At 40.1% G+C, this 18,725-nt stretch overlaps 1 protein-coding gene across 2 annotated transcripts in view; it reads left to right on the top strand.

The window, feature by feature from the left end:
* The window catches only part of LOC134542294 (glutamate receptor ionotropic, kainate 2-like), a 73,809-nt gene that overhangs the window by 18,038 nt on the left and 37,046 nt on the right, over nucleotides 1-18,725 (top strand). For both annotated transcript variants that reach the window (XM_063386444.1, XM_063386443.1), the window contains exons 4-11: nucleotides 3,012-3,196; nucleotides 4,854-5,014; nucleotides 5,831-5,972; nucleotides 7,333-7,497; nucleotides 8,880-9,029; nucleotides 12,667-12,894; nucleotides 13,483-13,683; nucleotides 15,817-15,901. In XM_063386444.1, coding sequence (XP_063242514.1) covers nucleotides 3,012-3,196; nucleotides 4,854-5,014; nucleotides 5,831-5,972; nucleotides 7,333-7,497; nucleotides 8,880-9,029; nucleotides 12,667-12,894; nucleotides 13,483-13,683; nucleotides 15,817-15,901 — 1,317 coding nt within the window. The remainder of the gene's footprint in view (nucleotides 1-3,011; nucleotides 3,197-4,853; nucleotides 5,015-5,830; nucleotides 5,973-7,332; nucleotides 7,498-8,879; nucleotides 9,030-12,666; nucleotides 12,895-13,482; nucleotides 13,684-15,816; nucleotides 15,902-18,725) is intronic.

The raw sequence follows: 18,725 nt of genomic DNA, 5'->3' as shown, positions 1-18,725 counted from the left end.
CTAAAAATTTCCTATCCCTAACGCGCATGGTGACCACTTTCCCATTGTTTTATTTTTATTATGATATAAATATAATCAAACAGCAATTTTGAAATTGATCGCCCAGCAACTAAAAGGTTGTGCCTAGAAATCAGGGGAAAATGATTAGCTTACGTTTATGACATAAATTCATTGGGTATCTTTCACGTTCCTTCTCCACGTATGTACAATATAAGAAATTGTGTTAGTCTCTTCTGAGACCTTAAATATGCCTTAATGCGCCTAAGAGCAGAATATTCATATACCTACCTAGTATCTTGCGAGATATTCTAGACAATGATCAACGCAGAAAAACATAACTCTTAATGATCTTCACAAGGGAAACATAACAATTTAATAAAGTTTTGAGATGTGCAAAGTAATTCTTATGCACTACAAGGCTGTCTTCTAGGCGACTTGTATATAAACACCCTACTGATACAATGTTACGCAAACAGATGGTGGGTTAGTGTAAAATGTACTTTAATTTTATAAATTCATATTCGACCACCTTACTTAAAGCTAAATTCTTTTTCGGTTTATATTTTGTGTTTTGTCAGGGATTCGTGCTTGGTTTTATTTTTCTATGTTGTCGATTAACTTTCCATGACCTAACTGATTTCACAAGAGTCGCATGTCTGCTTGTTTGTCAGTTTTATTCCTGAACGTGCAGTGTACTTTAAAAATAAGAATTATGTTACTTTAGTGGCATGTTTTTGAAGCATGTACGGGTAGTAAATCCCACAGCCCTTCCATTTCAGCCGTGTTTGTCAGAGCAATCCCACTACGCGCGCATCCATTAACATGTCAGTTTTATTGGCCATTACTCACACGAGTCGTTATTTGCCATGAATTGGTTTGTAACATGCGTTTTATAGCTAGCTAAAAGCAATCTTTTTTAATTTACTTTGATTTTATAATTTAATATTCTACGTAAATATTTGAAAGATGAATTTAATACGACTCATACATTTGGCTACGTGTAGGCTATTTTGTTATATGTTTGTATTACGAAGGCTATATACCTGGATAAAAATTATACTTCTCATAATTGTTTTAACTTAACCTTTGGCAATATTAACGCACTTTGGATTTAGTTCAAATTACCTAAAATATTTTGCAGATACTTTTTAATGTTTTTTTTTGGCCCGAATTGTTAAGTAATAAGGTTTTTAAAAGTTTTGAAAGGTAATAAAATAATATTTAAGTCGTCACAAGATCCTCAGTATTTATTTGAAACGCACATATCCTTAATATCTACGACTGGAAGGAGAGGTAGACTGCACACTTAAATTAATAAGAGTAAAACACACAGGAAAAGGCTTGGTTTCATTTATTTACAGCTCGTAATTTCTAAGGTCAGTTCTTAGATTTTCAACCACTAATGTTTATTCGTTAGGACAAGGTCATTATGAAAATTAAAAAGAGAGCGCCCCACGCTTCTTTTCATTTTCATTGACATATGTTTTGTTTATTACTTATTTAAAGCTTATGTATTAAAAAATCTCGTTATACATAGTTGTAATTAGTTCTGTCGCTGTTTAACTTACTACTTAAATATTATGTTTTTACTTTTAGTTTATTCAACAATTAAAGAGTGTTTTATAGTTTTTAAAATATAATTTTATTTTTTACGTTTTAGTTTATATTAAAATAAATTTCTTGTAAATTCCTCAAAATGCACTCCAAAATTTTACTTTTTAGTTCATTTAACAATTAAAGTTTTTTTTTAATTTTTAAAATAAAATTTTATTTTAAATACTAGCTTAACCGGCCACGCGTTTCTGTGTCTCAGTCTGGTAAAAGTAAAAGAAAGAAAAGAGAAAGCAAACGTTTGTAATGTATTGAATTTCTCAATTTTTCAAGTGAAATTTCTTTGGGCGCGATGAGAGTAAAATTTCAATTACAATTTCAAGGCCGAATTTCAATGCAACGTTTTCGTGAAACATTGTTTCGAAACTCTTCTACCGCTAAAGAGATAGAGAGAGAGAGAGAGAGAGAGAGAGAGAGAGAGAGAGAGAGAGAGAGCTCTTACGAGTCGATGTTTTAATTGCCGAAGAAGTTTCACTTCTATCACGCGCTCTTTTATTTACTTATTCCTTAACTTTTTTTTACATAAAAACACGCGCGTATATGAATGCAACGTTGTGTTCAAAATTTCCAAAGCGACCAGTGAAAAAACTTTCCGAGATATGCTAACTTGTACAAACGAACATTTACATTTTTTGACGAGACAACGTCTAATAAATCGATGAACGTCGGCTGCACGTACGAAAATGTGTCCCGTTACGCACATTGTCCCGTTACTCTGTGTCCTGTTACGCTCATTGTACGCTTGCGCCCTATATATCTCTCTTCCACTCGACTGGAACAACCATCGTATTGACTTTTTCGAGGCACATTAAACTTGAAACACTCCTATTCGTTTCCTACTTTTCCTATCATCGTCCTATCCTTAACAGAATAACACAGATTGGAAGAATTTAAATAGCAAACATGTATAAAAGTTATAGTTAAAATAATCTCTTCGTTAAAGTAATAAACATATTTGAATTAATGAGTGCAAATAAAAGTAAAAGTAAATTTATCATTTCACCCCTTCTTTGTATCCATACAAAATAGTGATAATTCAATAAAAATGATTCAATATTATTCATAAAAGTATGCAATCATTTCATCATTGTTTTGTTATGACGTCACGTTAAACTATCGTCCGTAAACCGACTTTACAGACAACCAATTATTTTTTTTTTTTTAAGTAGATGAGTAATGTGTCTTTGACATGTGGCAGTTCTCAAAGGTGGCACCAGTAGCGTTCACTTCCTTAGCAACACGTGAGGTTTGCTTACGGGCCGCGCGCGCCGACGACGGAAGGCAGGTACTGCTTGCGAGGCAGCGTGTCGCACGCTGTGACAGGAGCTGGGGGGATGTACGTTACTGCTTGTCGCGCGCAGACACGGGAGCGCGGGGGGGTGCGCGTGCGTCTGTCTCAGTGTGCGGCATGCTGCTGAGCGGCGTCGTGGCCATGTTCGGCCCCACGACGGGGGAGGCGTCCCACGTGGTGCAGTCCATCTGCGACTCCAAGGACATCCCGCACATCGAGGCGCGCTGGGACGTGAACCAGCACCGCGAGGCGTTCCTCGTCAACCTCTACCCCTACAAGGGCGTCTTCGGCAAGGTGCGTCCGCCCGTCGCTGTCCGGGTGTGCTGGTCACAACTAGAGGTGGGTTGCAGAGTATCGATCTGCTACTTTGTAACTGATACACGCCTGTATCAAGTACTGCAAATGAGTACACTATTCAAGTATCAAGTACTTTAGTATCAGTTTATAATTCACCTGGAACAACACAACGGCCAATGTGCGCAGAACCCGATCGCAGATGACGGTCACTTGGGTGGAGCTTGTGAAAGGGGAGGGAGCGGCACGACGAATAAGGGATAAAGAAGGGAAAGAATGTAGGGGAGGGGGAAGCCTAAGATGTACATCAAGTTCTGTCCCTGCCCGAACACGCCCGAATATTCACCTTCGGCCAACCTCGGGTTTATTTATATATACGTATTTATATTTCTCTGTTTATTTTAATGTAGCTATACTAACGTAACTAACCGTCCATAGTGTTCTAACGTGTTTTAATGTAGATAACCTAACCGACCACTTTTAATATTTGAATTCATTTTTCCTGCGCAAAAATAAAACAAATCCCGAGGTTGGCCGAAGGTGAATATTCGGGCGTGTTCGGGCAGGGACAGAACTTGTACATCTTAGGCTTCTCATCACAGTACGCTCAGTGCGCAGTGCGTGCTCCTTGCAAAGATTGAAGACTCCGATTACGTAAGGCATGGAAAGAGAAAACCGATACCTTTTTTCGACTACGAAGAATGTAGAATGAGAAAACTGATACCTTTTTACGAAGAACGTGGAAAGAGAAAACTGATATCTTTTTACGCTGGTGATGACGGCACGGAGGATGTGTAACCTGTAACGAGAATGCTGATATTGTTGCTTCCTGGGACCTCTACTGCTGTAGCCGATACAGAATTATCAGCTACTTGTAACCAGTATATTACTGTATCAGTAACTGGTTGAAACATATACAGAAAATTGCTGTAACAACCCACCTCTAGTCAGAACACTTATTTCCAAGGGTGTCGCCAGACGATGGCCAGCCGATGGCATGGGGGAGGGGGGGGGGGCAAGTTGTGGGAAAAGTATGATTTTTTTGGCATTTGGCTACATTATTTTATATCTCTTAAGACTCTAGGGAAGGGGGAGCAACTGCCCCCTTACCCCCCCCCCTGGCGACGCCCTTGCCTATTTCACTGCATTGAAATTGATACATATAATTAGTCACAACTATACCTAAAATATAAATATCTCTTCTTTTTTTTATTTATTTTACTCCCAGTGCGATTAAAATGTACCTTTTCCTGGCATGACTGGTTTATGCTACCCAAGGCGTATGTATTCTATGTCAGTAACCGTTACTTACTATATATTTTAAAACTTAAATTTTTAAAGTTAGGCTTTTATTATAGCATTCAAAGTATCATTTGGAATTAGAGAGATTTATGGAAATGGATATTGACCGTGATTATCTCTCTCTTAAACTAGCTGTTGCTAGCGTATTTAACAAAAAAAAATGTTTGTAGCAATAATCCAAATAAGTGCTACTCGTGTATCTCTCATTTAATTAAACTAATACTGAAAATTTTAATTTATATCTATATTGCTTGAATAGATAGACTTCATTAAGTTCTTCAATAATTCGTCAATTACAGCTACAATTTTTTTTACTATAATCAATTGTTGCTAGTACTATTTGTTATGATTTCAGGTGTTCTTGGATCTCATAAAATTCTTTGAGTGGAAAAGATTCACAATAATTTACGAAAGTAGCAGCAGTCTCGTGAGACTAAATGATTTGCTGAAAATGTACGAACCTAAGAAAGGCACCGTCACAATTAGGCAACTGGATGCGGAAACAAAAAATTACAGGTAATTTCTCCACAGATTCACTTGGATTTCTCTACTAAAATTTAATTAGAGAATAATTAATGGTTTTCTAAAAAAAAACAGAGTCAGGAAATTCAGTTCTAAAACTTTGTTTACAGCACAATCCAGAAAATATTACTTAATTTACTATTCCAGAAAACAGTTCATATGATTTGAAACTTAAACAGTACGTAACTTGCTAACATTTTGTCGTCTCCCTTTTACTTTGGATGGTTTAGTATCATAAGTTATTTGTATTCTTGTGGTGTTGTCAATTGAGCAGTTACAAAAATATTGTACTCCGGAGGTTGATGACTATATTACGGTATGAGCTTGTTCTTATATAGGTAGTTATGTTATTTAATTCTCTTGTGGAGTGGTAATTGTAACAATTGGTTTCCTGAGGAATCGCTAATAAATATACCTAAGTATGTTCTATCTCAACACAAGAGCTTTCTTAACACCTTCCCCCCTAATTCCTTACCTTAATCTTTCCAAGAATCCTATTGCAGTTGAACTTCGTTAATTTTGTCGTCATTGAAAGGTGTATAGCATCTTTATGGGCATCACGCCTGTACCTCCCTGTATTTGTTTTCGTTTTTCAAGGTACTGTCCAAGAAACAGCAGTTACTATACTATACAGAACGAAAGCTAGCAACTGAACTATCTCAGAGATTATCATCTCCACTTCCGGCTTTTTAACACAAATGTTTTATTAAAATTGAAAGATATTCCAGCTGTTATTACTTCTAAAATAATTTGCAGTGCCAACAGTTTCCTGTCTTAAAGTTTATTGTTTTTCCCCCTCCTTTTTAACAGAGATATGTTCTACAACATTAAGAAGTCCGGTGATCTGAACTACGTGGTCGACTGTTCGCCGGAAATACTGTACGACGTGCTGATTCAAGCCCAGCAAATTGGCATCATGTCAGACCAGCACAACTATATTATAACAACTCTGGTAAGTGGAAGATAAGCTCGTAAATTTTTTCAATACTTTATTTTCGTGTTGTTTCACATATTATGAGAACGTAATTTAAAACTGATCTCATGCACAGTAAAAAAAAAATCCTGTACTTTCGCAAAAGATTCCTTTGGAAACCATTTGCCAATACATAGTTTTTAATACTGCAAGGAAGATAAATTTGTGGCTATGGTTATTTTTGCATATTAGGAAATACATTTTTCGAGATAATACTGAGTATTTCTTCGAAAATGGGCGCATAATTTTATATTTTAATTAATGCTTCATTCAAGCGTAACTTTTTAATCCATTGAATAAATATCGAATATTCATTAATTGGAATTTATTTTTTTTCTTATGTTTATTAATGTGCGCATTTAATATTATACAGGGAACGGTTTAAAAATAACTTTAGCTACTGGAGGTACTGGGACAACACAAAGCATAAATGCCCGGGTAAGAATCTGAACCCAATATTACGACGAACACTATTTTGTAGTGATACGGTTGTTTTCTCGTAAATGTTCAGATTTACAAATATCTGTAATTTTACATGAATATTTATGTTCCATTTTTTTTAAATTACGATGTAGTGCTTAATTTTTAGAGTTATTATGGTAAAGAGTTCTCGGTGGCCATGATTGCCAACGTATCAAGCCCGTGCGACTAGGGACTCGGGTTTGTACCAACCTTTGGAATGATTCAAATTCATGAGAAATGAGACTGGTTCGGTGCCCGTTATAATCATGTAGGTATTATGCTATGTACACAATAGCGCTACAGGCACGATGCAATATATCCTCATTCGTCCTCACCTCCTCTTTCTTTACATTCCTCTCCTCCTAACGATTAATTTGAATACCCATATCATTAATTTCCTCCAATTTATAAATTTTATCTTCCCCTCAATTTCTAATTTACCAACCTTATTTACTTCATCACTCTTCAATTGAGTCGGTGTTCGAGTTGATAAATTTGCTCGCCTCCCAACCTCGAGATCACAGGAGCGATCGTGGATCGAATCCTAGTCACCATATTCAGAATTGTACAAAATAAAATAACATTCGGCGACTGTGGCTTCACCTGTATTCCAACTTCTCAACTAACTGTGACATTGTTCATGACGACTCGACATCCAAGATGAGCGACAGCAATGACACCTACCTTCCAAATTCTCAACTAACTTGTTCAAGATACTTAACAGGTGCTTCAACCAGCATTCGGACTTTGACAGCTGAATATTTCTAAAGAAATTAGGTCATTTATACGTTCATCCGCTAGGCATGCAGCTGCGTAAATCTGAATGTTGTAAGTGTGAAGTGTGACAGTGAACAGTGCATGTCTTGTCTCGTTGCAGGACTTGCACACAGTGAACCTGGAGCCGTTCCAGTACGGTGGGGCGAAGATCACTGGCGTGAACATTATCGATCTTCAGGAGCTGACGGCAAAGCTGGCCTCCTGGAGCAACTGGTTCGCGAGGAATGGCCAGGCCATGCCCGACTTCACCCTCGAAAACTTCAAGGTCACACGCTTTATCCTAGATGGCTTTCAAGGTCATCCTTGACTCGGAGGTTACAATTCAACCTGATGAATATTCAAGGTCACACCATCATCCTCAACTCTGTGATTTAATTTACACCTCATCCTTGCAGACTTCCAAGGTCATGCTTCATCCTTGACTTAAAGATCACACTACAGACACCAATGATTCGAGGTCATACTTCATCCTCGACAACTCAAAGGTCACACTTCATCTTTGGCGATTTAGAGGTCCCAACTCATTCTCGACGATTCTAGGTCACTATTCACCCTCTACAAATTCAATGTCACCATCGCCCTCAATAACTGTAATGTTACTCTTTACCTAACACTGTGCTGTGCGCTGAAAAAAAAAAAAAAAACAAGTTTTTAAATATGCTGAACAAAAAAATTGTTTACATCTAGGATTTAATCAACACTGTAATGCTAACTGCCAGGAATAAATATTTATTTGAGAGTACAACAGTTTGGCTTGTTACACATAGTTACTTTTATTTATAGCCATAGTACTAACTTCGACATAAAGAAAGTTCTTGAATTTTTTTAAATGTGAATTTACACTTCAAATCAAAAAAATATGTTTGCAGCTACATAAAATTGTTGTGACTCATCTGCGAAAAAAAAACATATTGTGTTAACAAATAAAGCAATCTTGTATAGTTTAATATGCTCGTGTATGACGAAATAGATAAATATTGTTTTCTGACGTGACAGCGTCTAATAAATCGATGAACGCCGGCTGCACGCACGAAAAAGTGTCCCGTTACGCTCATTGTACGCTTGCGTCGCATCTATCTCTCTTCCACTCGATTGGAACAACCATCGATTTGACTTTTTCGAGGCACATTAAACTTGAAACACTCCCATTCGTTTCCTACTTTTCCTTTCATCGTCCTATCCTTAACAGAATAACACAGATTGGAAGAAGTTAAATAGCAAACATATATAAAAGTTATAGTTAAAATAATCTCTTCGTTAAAGTAATAAACATATTTGAATTAATGAGTGCAAATAAAAGTAAATTTATCAATTAAATAGTATATTTCATTTCACTCCTTCTTTGTATCCATACAAAATAGTGATAATTAAATAAAAATGATTGAATTTTATTCATAAAAGTAAGCAATCATTTCATCAGTGTTTTGTCATGACGTTGTCACGTTGAACTATCGTCCGTAAACCGACTTTGCAGACAACCAATTTTTTTTTGACAAATATCTTTTCGAAGGAATACTTTTGTTGAGCTAACAAATGTATAACCTGTTTCTCTTAGGGTTTTATATATTCGTACATTAATATAATTCATAAATTTGAGTTTATACACAAAATACTGCGTGTGTGTTACTCCGAGTCGGCTGTCCGCAGGCGAGCTCGGCGCTCATGTACGACGCCGTGCACCTGTTCGCCGGGGCGCTGCGCCGCATGCAGGGGCTCGAGGTGAACGCCGGCCGCGTCGACTGCAACTCCTACAGCAGCTGGATGCACGGCGCCTCGCTCATCAACATCATGAAGGACGTGAGTCGCGAGCAGTCCCCACTTCCAACCCGGCCAGACGTCCGGTCACGGGACGTGTCTGTGTCGGCGCGACGCTCGCCGGTGCTTCCAGAGCTGGCGCGCAGTCTACCCGTCGTGCGCAGGAACAACCAAGGGCGTCGCCAGCCGATGGCCTAGGGAGTGGGGGGCAAGTTGTGGGAAAAGTATGTATTTTTTTTAATTTGGCTACACCTTTTTGAATCTCTAGGGCTCTGGGGGGGGGGGGGCAACTGCCCCCCTACCCCCCCCTGGCGACGCCCTTGGGAACAACTATGACATATGAGCGGTCACCTTAACATTATATGGTGGTTGCAACAATGTACAGGGGATTTGAAAGATATTATTGATGCGTCAGCATGCCAAAAATTGGGATAAATAGTTCAAAACATCAATTACAGACAACAAAAGAAAGAAGGAAAAAATCTAACATGGCCGGGCCCTATCCCTCTCGCAGCCCTCGCTGACGTGTCACGCTCGCTTGGTGGGGGCCACGTGGGTGCCATCCTAAATTTCAGGCAAAAAGTCACATTTATTTCGCGCCTCGTCGGCCAAAAGGTGTGGTTTGGAGCCCACCATGAAGGACAGTGGTGGGCCTAGCCTACTTACTTTTATGGAGTCCCTCTCCCGGAAAAAAAAATAATTATTAACTCTTTGAAAACAACATGTAACTTAAATTTCGACGATGGTTTTGCTGGGTTTTTTTTTAGGATATCTTGATATTCTTTCCTAATAAATGATCCTCGGGTGATTTTTTATAAACGGTTACGATCAAACAAATCCCGGTGGTATTGCATAATTATGCGTGTGGTTTACAAGTTTTTCCAATACGAAACCATGAATTGAAATTCGTATTGACCAGCACTTTAGTTTACGTGCTAATATAAATTTGATTTTCCTTTTCACATGAATGTCCATACATGGATCAGGACACGAGAAAAAAACAAGTAAATTAAAAAGGAAAAACACCCGGCGCGGGGACTAGATGGTAGCGGGATTCTTTATGACTTCCAGGCCCTGGATCCTTCCCTGACGAAGGGGCGATTACACGGGTAAGGCACGTGGGATAGCAACTAGGGCAAGTAATAAAAGTTGCGCCACTCCTCGTGCGGACAGCTGGGAAAGTACCTGGGAGAATACTAAAGCTAGTAGTTGTAAGAGTCGAGTGGGACAGCACATGAGGATTGTAGCTCGACCACTCCCCTTCCCCCACCACTGCCTTTTTCACTGCGCGGCTCACCGGCTCGCGTACTTTACCTGTGTGAACCACTCCAATCTAGTAGAGGAAAGCTGGCGAGCTAGTCCACAAAAACTTGGTGCTCATTTCACTCAAGAAGAAGAGGTGGTCAGAAGCTGAACTACAAAATTTGTAGAATTGTACCACGAAAATGAATATGTGTGGAACATTAACAGTGTACGTTAGAGAAACAGAGATATGGAACCGACAGCACATAAGGTTATTTATTATCTTCTCCCCTCTATGCTCTTTATAAAGATTTCCATACCTTCTGCAACAATGTTTTTTTTTTCACAATTTTTCTTAGATAACGACTAAGAACACGATGGCGCATTGTATGCTGGAAATCACGTAGGTACTGAACTATCCCATTTTGGAATTCTACTTGTGTGCAGCTACTCTACCACGTATAGGATAGTAGAGCAGTCAGCAGAGTTCACTTGGCCTGGTTGCTATCCTGTTTTCTCTTACAGTGTAATCGCCCCGTAATGCCGAACCTCCGTGCCAAAACCCAGGGACGCACAACCCTAAATTTACAGTTAATCGCCGGAATGTAAAACAAAAAAAAAAAAAACATCACGGCCGGTATTCCAAGACGCAAAAATAAGGGTTTAGGTTTTGAATATGCTACACTGTACCCTAATTGTATTCCTAGTGTAAAAAACTGCTCCCGAACCCTTGGATAGGACACTGCCAGTTCCTTATTTTTAGGGTATTTATTTTGGGAAACGTACAAGTGTATTGGTGTGCCAAATGAAAATTTATTATAGCGAAATTATCCGGGAATATATTTAATACACTTTAATGGTCATAAAAATAAATATTTGCATCATCAAAAGTACTGACACACACACACACACACATATATATATATATATATATATATATATATATATATATATATATACTAGCTGACCCGGCGAACTTCGTACCGCCTTAGCGTAGCAATGATGCACTACTTTATTTTGTATAGCTGACCTATCTTAGGTATGAGTACCTATTCAATTTGAATCACTATAACTGAAAAGGACCTTACTAATTTAATTAAATAAAAAACAAAATATATATTGTCAAAATAGTGTTTATTCCATAGGATTCAATAATTCCACTAATGTTTTTACAAATTGCTATTGAACAACTTGGCATTTTTAAGTAAACAATGAGCTCAATACCACGCGCGCTCTATAAATCAACTAATAGTCTCTGTACCCCTCACTTCTTCTCTCTACTCTAATGCTTTTTGATAAACTATATTTTTAGTTTTATGTTCTGGCGCGTAAATAAATAATGTTGATGGTTTTCCGACACGGGAACAGGCGACATATAATTGGCCATGTGAAAAACATGGATTTTCTAGGTTGATGCCACATACACTTAGCGACTGCCCTTGCGATTTATTTATTCACATTGCAAATGCAAGCCGCACTGGAAACTGTAAACGCTTAAAGCTGAATGTCATAAGGTTACTTTAAAAATATTTATATTGTACAAAGTGTTGGGTTAGTTTGGAAATAATTTTATATATGGTGGTTCAGTATTCTTAAATTTTCTAATTTTCCGTTAAATTTTTTCTTTCATAAGAACCTTCTCGTGACAATAACAAACACAACAAAAAAAGAATTAGTGAAATCGGTTCAGTCATTTACGCGTGATGGCGTGACCAAGGGAAATAGGAATTCATTATTCTTAAATTTTCTAATTTTCCGCACAATTTTCTTAATTTTTTCTTTCATAAGAACCTTCTCCTGACCATAGCAAACACAACAACATCAAAATTAGTGAAATCGGTCCAGCCGTTCACGCGTGATGCCGTGACCAAGGAAAACGGGTTTCATTTTCATATATATAGATATATATATATATATATATATATATATATATATATATATATATATATATATATATATATATATTCATATTCATGTTCAAGACTGAAAAGTCTTCTGTCGAGGACAGCATGCTCGAAAGATAACACGGCGCCTCCAAGTCTATCCCCGGACCATTGGACCTTTATAGTCCCGAGCCTCTGTTGTTCAGGAAAGATACTACATACCTATACATTTGAAAGGGTTGTCATTATTGTGCGATGGTGCTGCTATCTCTAATATTTTTTTGTCGTAACGATTTTATCGACGGATGCGAAACCTCCAGTTGAATGCGTTTGAACCGAATTCTAACCACGCGCAGGGCACCGTTTATTAAAAAGGTTACCGTTCTGTTCCTTTGCTGGTATTCGTTTTGGGAAAGTTCTGGAATACGGGCCGCGAGTTAGGTTGTGGCCGAGTCCCACAAGGCAGTGCTTGTTCGCTACCTCAACCCGAACGTCTTGGAATACCGGCCCAGGAGTTGACGAAAGGTCGCAGCGAAGTTGTTCCGTCTGCGCAGAGCGACAGCTCGTTCAAGGGCCTGTCGGGCCTGGTGCAGTTCGACAACGAGGGCTTCCGCAGCAACTTCAAGCTGGACGTGCTGAAGCTGACCTCGGCCGGGCTGAAGCAGGTCGGCAACTGGCACTCGGCCGAGGGTCTCAACGTCTCGAACGTCATCGAGGATGAGCCGCTGTCCACGGACGAGAACACCCTGCGCAACAAGACTCTCATCGTCCTCATCTCGCTGGTGAGTACCGGCGGGGATTGTTTCAGATCTACGGTGGAGGGTGGACACCCGAAAATATTCCTTCCCACCGAAGTTACGTGCAATGTAGGGCCAATTTCTTTGCTTCAGTCGCTATTCGTGTTTGTCCTAAATTATACTTCATTTTTGAAGCTGCCAGAGCTCAAAATATTTGTCTGACATGGTATGAAAAGCCAAGAAGTGATACTGTACAATTTTTGGCGATCTGAACCATTACCTGAACTAGTGAGTAAATTGCCAATTACTTTAGACGGAGAACGACATTTATTACAAATTTAAATGTAAAAACTATGCGGGAAGGAAATTTTAAGCAAATTTATGGTTGTTAAATACCAAATGTCAAACTAAATACTACACATATTTTTATATCTTGAAATTTACTTAATGAGAGTTTGCATATTGCAGTAATTAAAAGAATAATAATTCCTCGTTCGTTTGGGAGGCTATGCTTACGCCCATTGTACTGTCTACACCCACGACAGTTTTCCCATCTGCACCCACCGCACGTTTGGGTTCGGATATTGCAGAAGGTTCAGATTTTGTGCACACACGAAGACTGCCGTGTTGCAGACTAAGCCCTACATCATGACGAAGATCTCGAAGGAGGCGCTGTTCGGGAACGACCGGTACGAGGGCTTCGGCATCGACCTCATCAAGGAGATGGGCAGCATGCTGCAGTTCAACTACACGTTCGTGCTGCACAACGACAGCTCGTACGGCAACATCAAGAACGGCGAGTGGACGGGCATGATCCGCAAGATCAGAGACGGCGTGAGTACCGCAACGCTCCTTGCGGGGGGGGACGTGAGAACCAACCACGTCTCGCCTTCATCACCCGCCGCTCTAAAAATGAATCAAATCACGTGTAATAACTCTTCAATTCTGCTAATAGGCAGAACCATCGAGAGAAACACAGGGCCGAGAGACCAGTAATTTGTCGGCCCCCGCCCTATTTCAAACTTTCCAAACGCAACAATTAAAAAAAAAAAAATTAATACTTTAAACATTGCCGTGGCCATACCTGTAAACGTTATCTACGCGTATTGACATTACTTGTAAGGTTTCCTATATATTATATTAAAATAGGCTTGCAATTTTCGTCCAGTCAGGGCAAAACCAAACATTTAAACAAATATCTCGAAACACAACACCCCGGGGATTTGGCCTCTCCTGTACTCCCTCCCCACGAAGCTTTCTCTAACAGGAGGATACTGGCTGGTAAATTATTGTACTTCGCTATGGACATGATATTAAATGATGGAACTCGCTACAAGAAAAATATTGTATCTTTGTACAACACATGGCTATGGTAATTTTTGCATATGTGATATACATTTTTCGAGATAATACTGAGTATTTCTTACGATAATTGGTGCATTGTTTGTATATTTTAATTAATGTTTCATTCAAGCATAATTTTTTGAAACTATGGAAAAGATAATCGTATATTCAATCATTGGACTTTATTTTGTTTTTGCTTATTAATGTACGCAGTTAATACTGTAAAGCTATTCAGGGCAAGTTTTAGAAATAACAATAACTATTGGAGGTTCTGGGACAACACGAGGCATAAATGCCCGGGTTCAAGAATCCGAACCCAGTGTTACTCAGAACACTATTTTGTAGTGAAACAGTCTTGTTTTCATGTAATTGTAGAAATTTGCAAGTATCTGTGATTTTGCATGAAAATTTATGTTCCATGTACAAAAAAATTACAATTTGCATGGCGTGCCATGCACTCGCCCATGTTGGTTCGTTATCTCGCCCATGTTGGTTCGTGATCTCGCCCATGTTGGTCGGTGATCTCGCCCATGTTGGTCGGTGATCTCGCCCATGTTGGTCGGTGATCTCGTCCATGTAGGTCGGTGATCTCGCCCATGTAGGTCGGTGATCTCGCCCATGTTGGTCGCTGATCTCGCCCATGTTGGTCGCTGATCTCGCCCATGTTGGTCGCTGATCTCGCCCATGTTGGTCGCTGATCTCGCCCATGTTGGTCTCTGATCTCGCCCATGTTGGTCGGTGATCTCGCCCATGTTGGACGGTGATCTCGCCCATGTTGGTCGCTGATCTCGCCCATGTAGGTCGGTGATCTCGCCCATGTAGGTCGGTGATCTCGCCCATGTTGGTCGCTGATCTCGCCCATGTTGGTCGCTGATCTCGCCCATGTTGGTCGCTGATCTCGCCCATGTTGGTCGCTGATCTCGCCCATGTTGGTCGGTGATCTCGCCCATGTAGGTCGGTGATCTCGCCCATGTAGGTCGGTGATCTCGCCCATGTTGGTCGGTGATCTCGCCCATGTTGGACGGTGATCTCGCCCATGTTGGTCGCTGATCTCGCCCATGTTGGTCGGTGATCTCACCCATGTAGGTCGGTGATCTCGCCCATGTAGGTCGGTGATCTCGCCCATGTTGGTCGCTGATCTCACCCATGTTGGTCGCTGATCTCGCCCATGTTGGTCGCTGATCTCGCCCATGTTGGTCGCTGATCTCGCCCATGTAGGTCGGTGATCTCGCCCATGTAGGTCGGTGATCTCGCCCATGTTGGTCGCTGATCTCGCCCATGTTGGTCGCTGATCTCGCCCATGTTGGTCGCTGATCTCGCCCATGTTGGTCACTGATCTCGCCCATGTTGGTCGCTGATCTCGCCCATGTTGGTCTCTGATCTCGCCCATGTTGGTCGCTGATCTCGTCCATGTTGGTCGCTGATCTCGCCCATGTTGGTCTCTGATCTCGCCCATGTAGGTCGGTGATCTCGCCCATGTTGGTCGCTGATCTCGCCCATGTTGGTCGCTGATCTCGCCCATGTTGGTCGCTGATCTCGCCCATGTTGGTCGCTGATCTCGCCCATGTTGGTCGCTGATCTCGCCCATGTTGGTCGGTGATCTCGGTCGCGGCGTGTCCACAGGTGGTCGACCTGGCCATCACGGACCTGACGATCACGGCGGAGCGGGAGTCCGGGGCCGACTTCACCATGCCCTTCATGAACCTCGGTGAGCGGCGCCAGCTCCCGCCTCCTGGGGGTTCCTCGAGCGTTCCATTTCTCACAGCCTTCGCTGTCGACTCCAAGTGGTGGATTGCACCGGCGTTTCGCTCTGCATTGCAGCAGGCATCTTCAGGGTTGCAAAATAAACTATAATTTTATCCTGGGTTCAAATATCTGTCCACCAACGCTTAGTCGGTTATATAATTTCCTTACCAATTACCGTTAATTAGTTTAGATATATTTCTGTTAATTTATTCAGCTATCACTTTTGCATTTGTTGTTGAGTTACAAATATCTTACCAGATGTAAGTAGGTGTATTTAGTTCATATGGAGACACCATGTCTGGGGTCGGGAGCCGGGAGCCGATCCGCCATCTTGGATTGTGACGTAACGGTGGACATCTTGGATGGACTTGACACTTGACCTTGACCTTTGCTTTTACCCTTGACCTTGGCAATGACCCCGGCGGCCATATTGGATTCACCATCTTTAAATCGAGTGCCCCACTCACTCATGATGAAGTTTTCGTCTCTGTCGCCATATTAATTTTTTACTGTTTCGCTGGAGACCACCATCTTGGATAACGTTGACTTTTTTTCTGCTATTTGCTCCTAGAGAGCACCAGCGTCGCTCTGTCTAATCACATAAGGTCGATGTTCCAAGATGGTGCCTTTAACAATAATTGATATAGGTGGTGACATAATTAAAAATGTCGCGTGTGGTATAAAACATTTTTATTACTATTTATTTAGAATTTTTAATATATTAATAAATTACTAGTTTACTCTCGCCGGGAATCGAACCGAGGACCGAAAACAATTATTAAGTAACTAAACATTTGTAGTATGCAATTTTTTGAATTTTTTTTGGAATGTTTTCGGAATTTCTAGCATTGAAATTACGGATTTTCAATATGGCAGCCGTAACGAAACATGCAACATTAATAGGATCCAATATGGCGGTTCTGTCTCGAACAGGTGGTGCTATTATTACTTAAACCTAAAAAAATACAAGTCCTAATATGCATGTTATTTTTATATATACCTTATTTAATTCTGTCTGGTACCTATATGTCTCGAAGGCAGTGCGGTTAAAGTCTATCTTTTACAACCTAGAGATCAGAGCTGCGATGGTTCGAATCACAGCGCTTCCAATGTATTTTGCATAAAAAATTAAATTAAATGTTACGATAAGGACCATAATAGCTCTGGTAGGTAATGGAACATAGACCTTATGTGATGAGACAGAGCTACGCTGGCGCTCTCTAGGAACAAACCGCAGAAACTAAGTCAACGTTATCCAAGATGGTGGTCTCCAGCAGAACAGAAAAAAATAATATGGGTGACCGAGACGAAAATTGCATCATGAGTGAGTGGGGCGCTCGATTTAAAGATGGAGGATCCAAGATGGCCACCGGGGAGGTCAATGTCAAAAGTCAAGGTCAAGGCCATCCAAGATGGCCGTCATGACGTCACAATCCAAGATGGCGAATCGGCTCCCGGCTCCCTATCCAGGACCCATTGTCCCCATATGAACTAAATACACCTACTGATGTACACTCAAAGGTACTCCCGAGCTGTAAAATGTAAATTTTTATCGTTATTTTGTAAATAAATAAATCATCTCCTCCACTGAGGTCATAGTCACAGCCATCTTGGTCGGTGCCAGTTTCTGGTCCCTCGGTGTCGTCCTCGCCATCTTGACGAGCCTTATACAGGCTGTGCGCAGGACGCGACACTTATCTACTCATGAATCTTCTGGAACCACCCAGCACCGTGCCCGTCTGCAACAAGTCCTCGAGGTTTGGGCCAGCAGCCAAATAAGAATCTAAGAGAAAATTAAGAGAGGTTATAAATAATCTTAGTTAGCTTCTCCAAGGCCAGTTTCACGCCAACACAGATGCTACCACCAAAATAAATCATCACGAAATGTGTGAAAGAATGTCTTTGTTTTTCCACTCGCTTGATTACGTAACAAATTTCGACCGTAGGCAATTTTAAGGGGAAATTTAATCTGCTCGTTGATTACCCCTTCTCTCGCCCGCGGCTTTTAAGTGGACCAATAAACATCGCCCAATTCCAGTATATAATTATCGTTACTACTTTCTCTCTGTGGTAATTTCGTACCTTTCTCTAGTGGTCTACATTTTGCTTCAGAAATGACTTTGAATCATTTATAAATATTATGTATCTATGCCCGTGGGTAAGAGTCCTCAGTTGTAAAAAAAAACATGCAGCATAAAACAATATTCAAACAATGTTACAAGAATGTATCTGAATACTACATCACAAATATACAAATCTTCGCCAATATTCATTATTTTTGATGCTGCAAACAAATGAAACAGCTTTGTTGTCGCTTTGCGTTTGTCAAAGAAATTAATCCAAAATACAAAACTAGGTGTGTTCTTAGAAAAAGCCTTGTTAAAAAAAATCATTAAATGAAACAGATTTTTGTTTGTTCTGTAACTTTCTTAGACTCTGTATTCATTTCTAGCCTTGAGTATTATTTAAACTGGAATCAGCAGCATCATGATTAGTTCAGTAATAAAGTGCTGCTCATTTAGGCAAGTCCACATCAGTCACATTAATTCCGCTTAACTTACTTGAAGTGAGGGCTCAATTTTTTTGCCACCCTAGGTAGGGTGAATATCTTAATACAGTGAACTCTCCATATAGCGATTCTCCCTATAACGATACTTTCTCTATAACGATTGATATTGACATTAACGTTTGGTCTACCATAAGAACAACATATTTTTTCTCTCTAAATAACGATATCGTTCACTCTCTATAACGATGTATTTACTTAGAACACTAATCAAAATACA

The sequence above is a fragment of the Bacillus rossius genome (assembly GCF_032445375.1).
Source record: "Bacillus rossius redtenbacheri isolate Brsri chromosome 4 unlocalized genomic scaffold, Brsri_v3 Brsri_v3_scf4_2, whole genome shotgun sequence".
Lineage (NCBI taxonomy): Eukaryota > Metazoa > Arthropoda > Insecta > Phasmatodea > Bacillidae > Bacillus > Bacillus rossius.
This window is presented reverse-complemented; position numbering and strand designations above follow the sequence as displayed.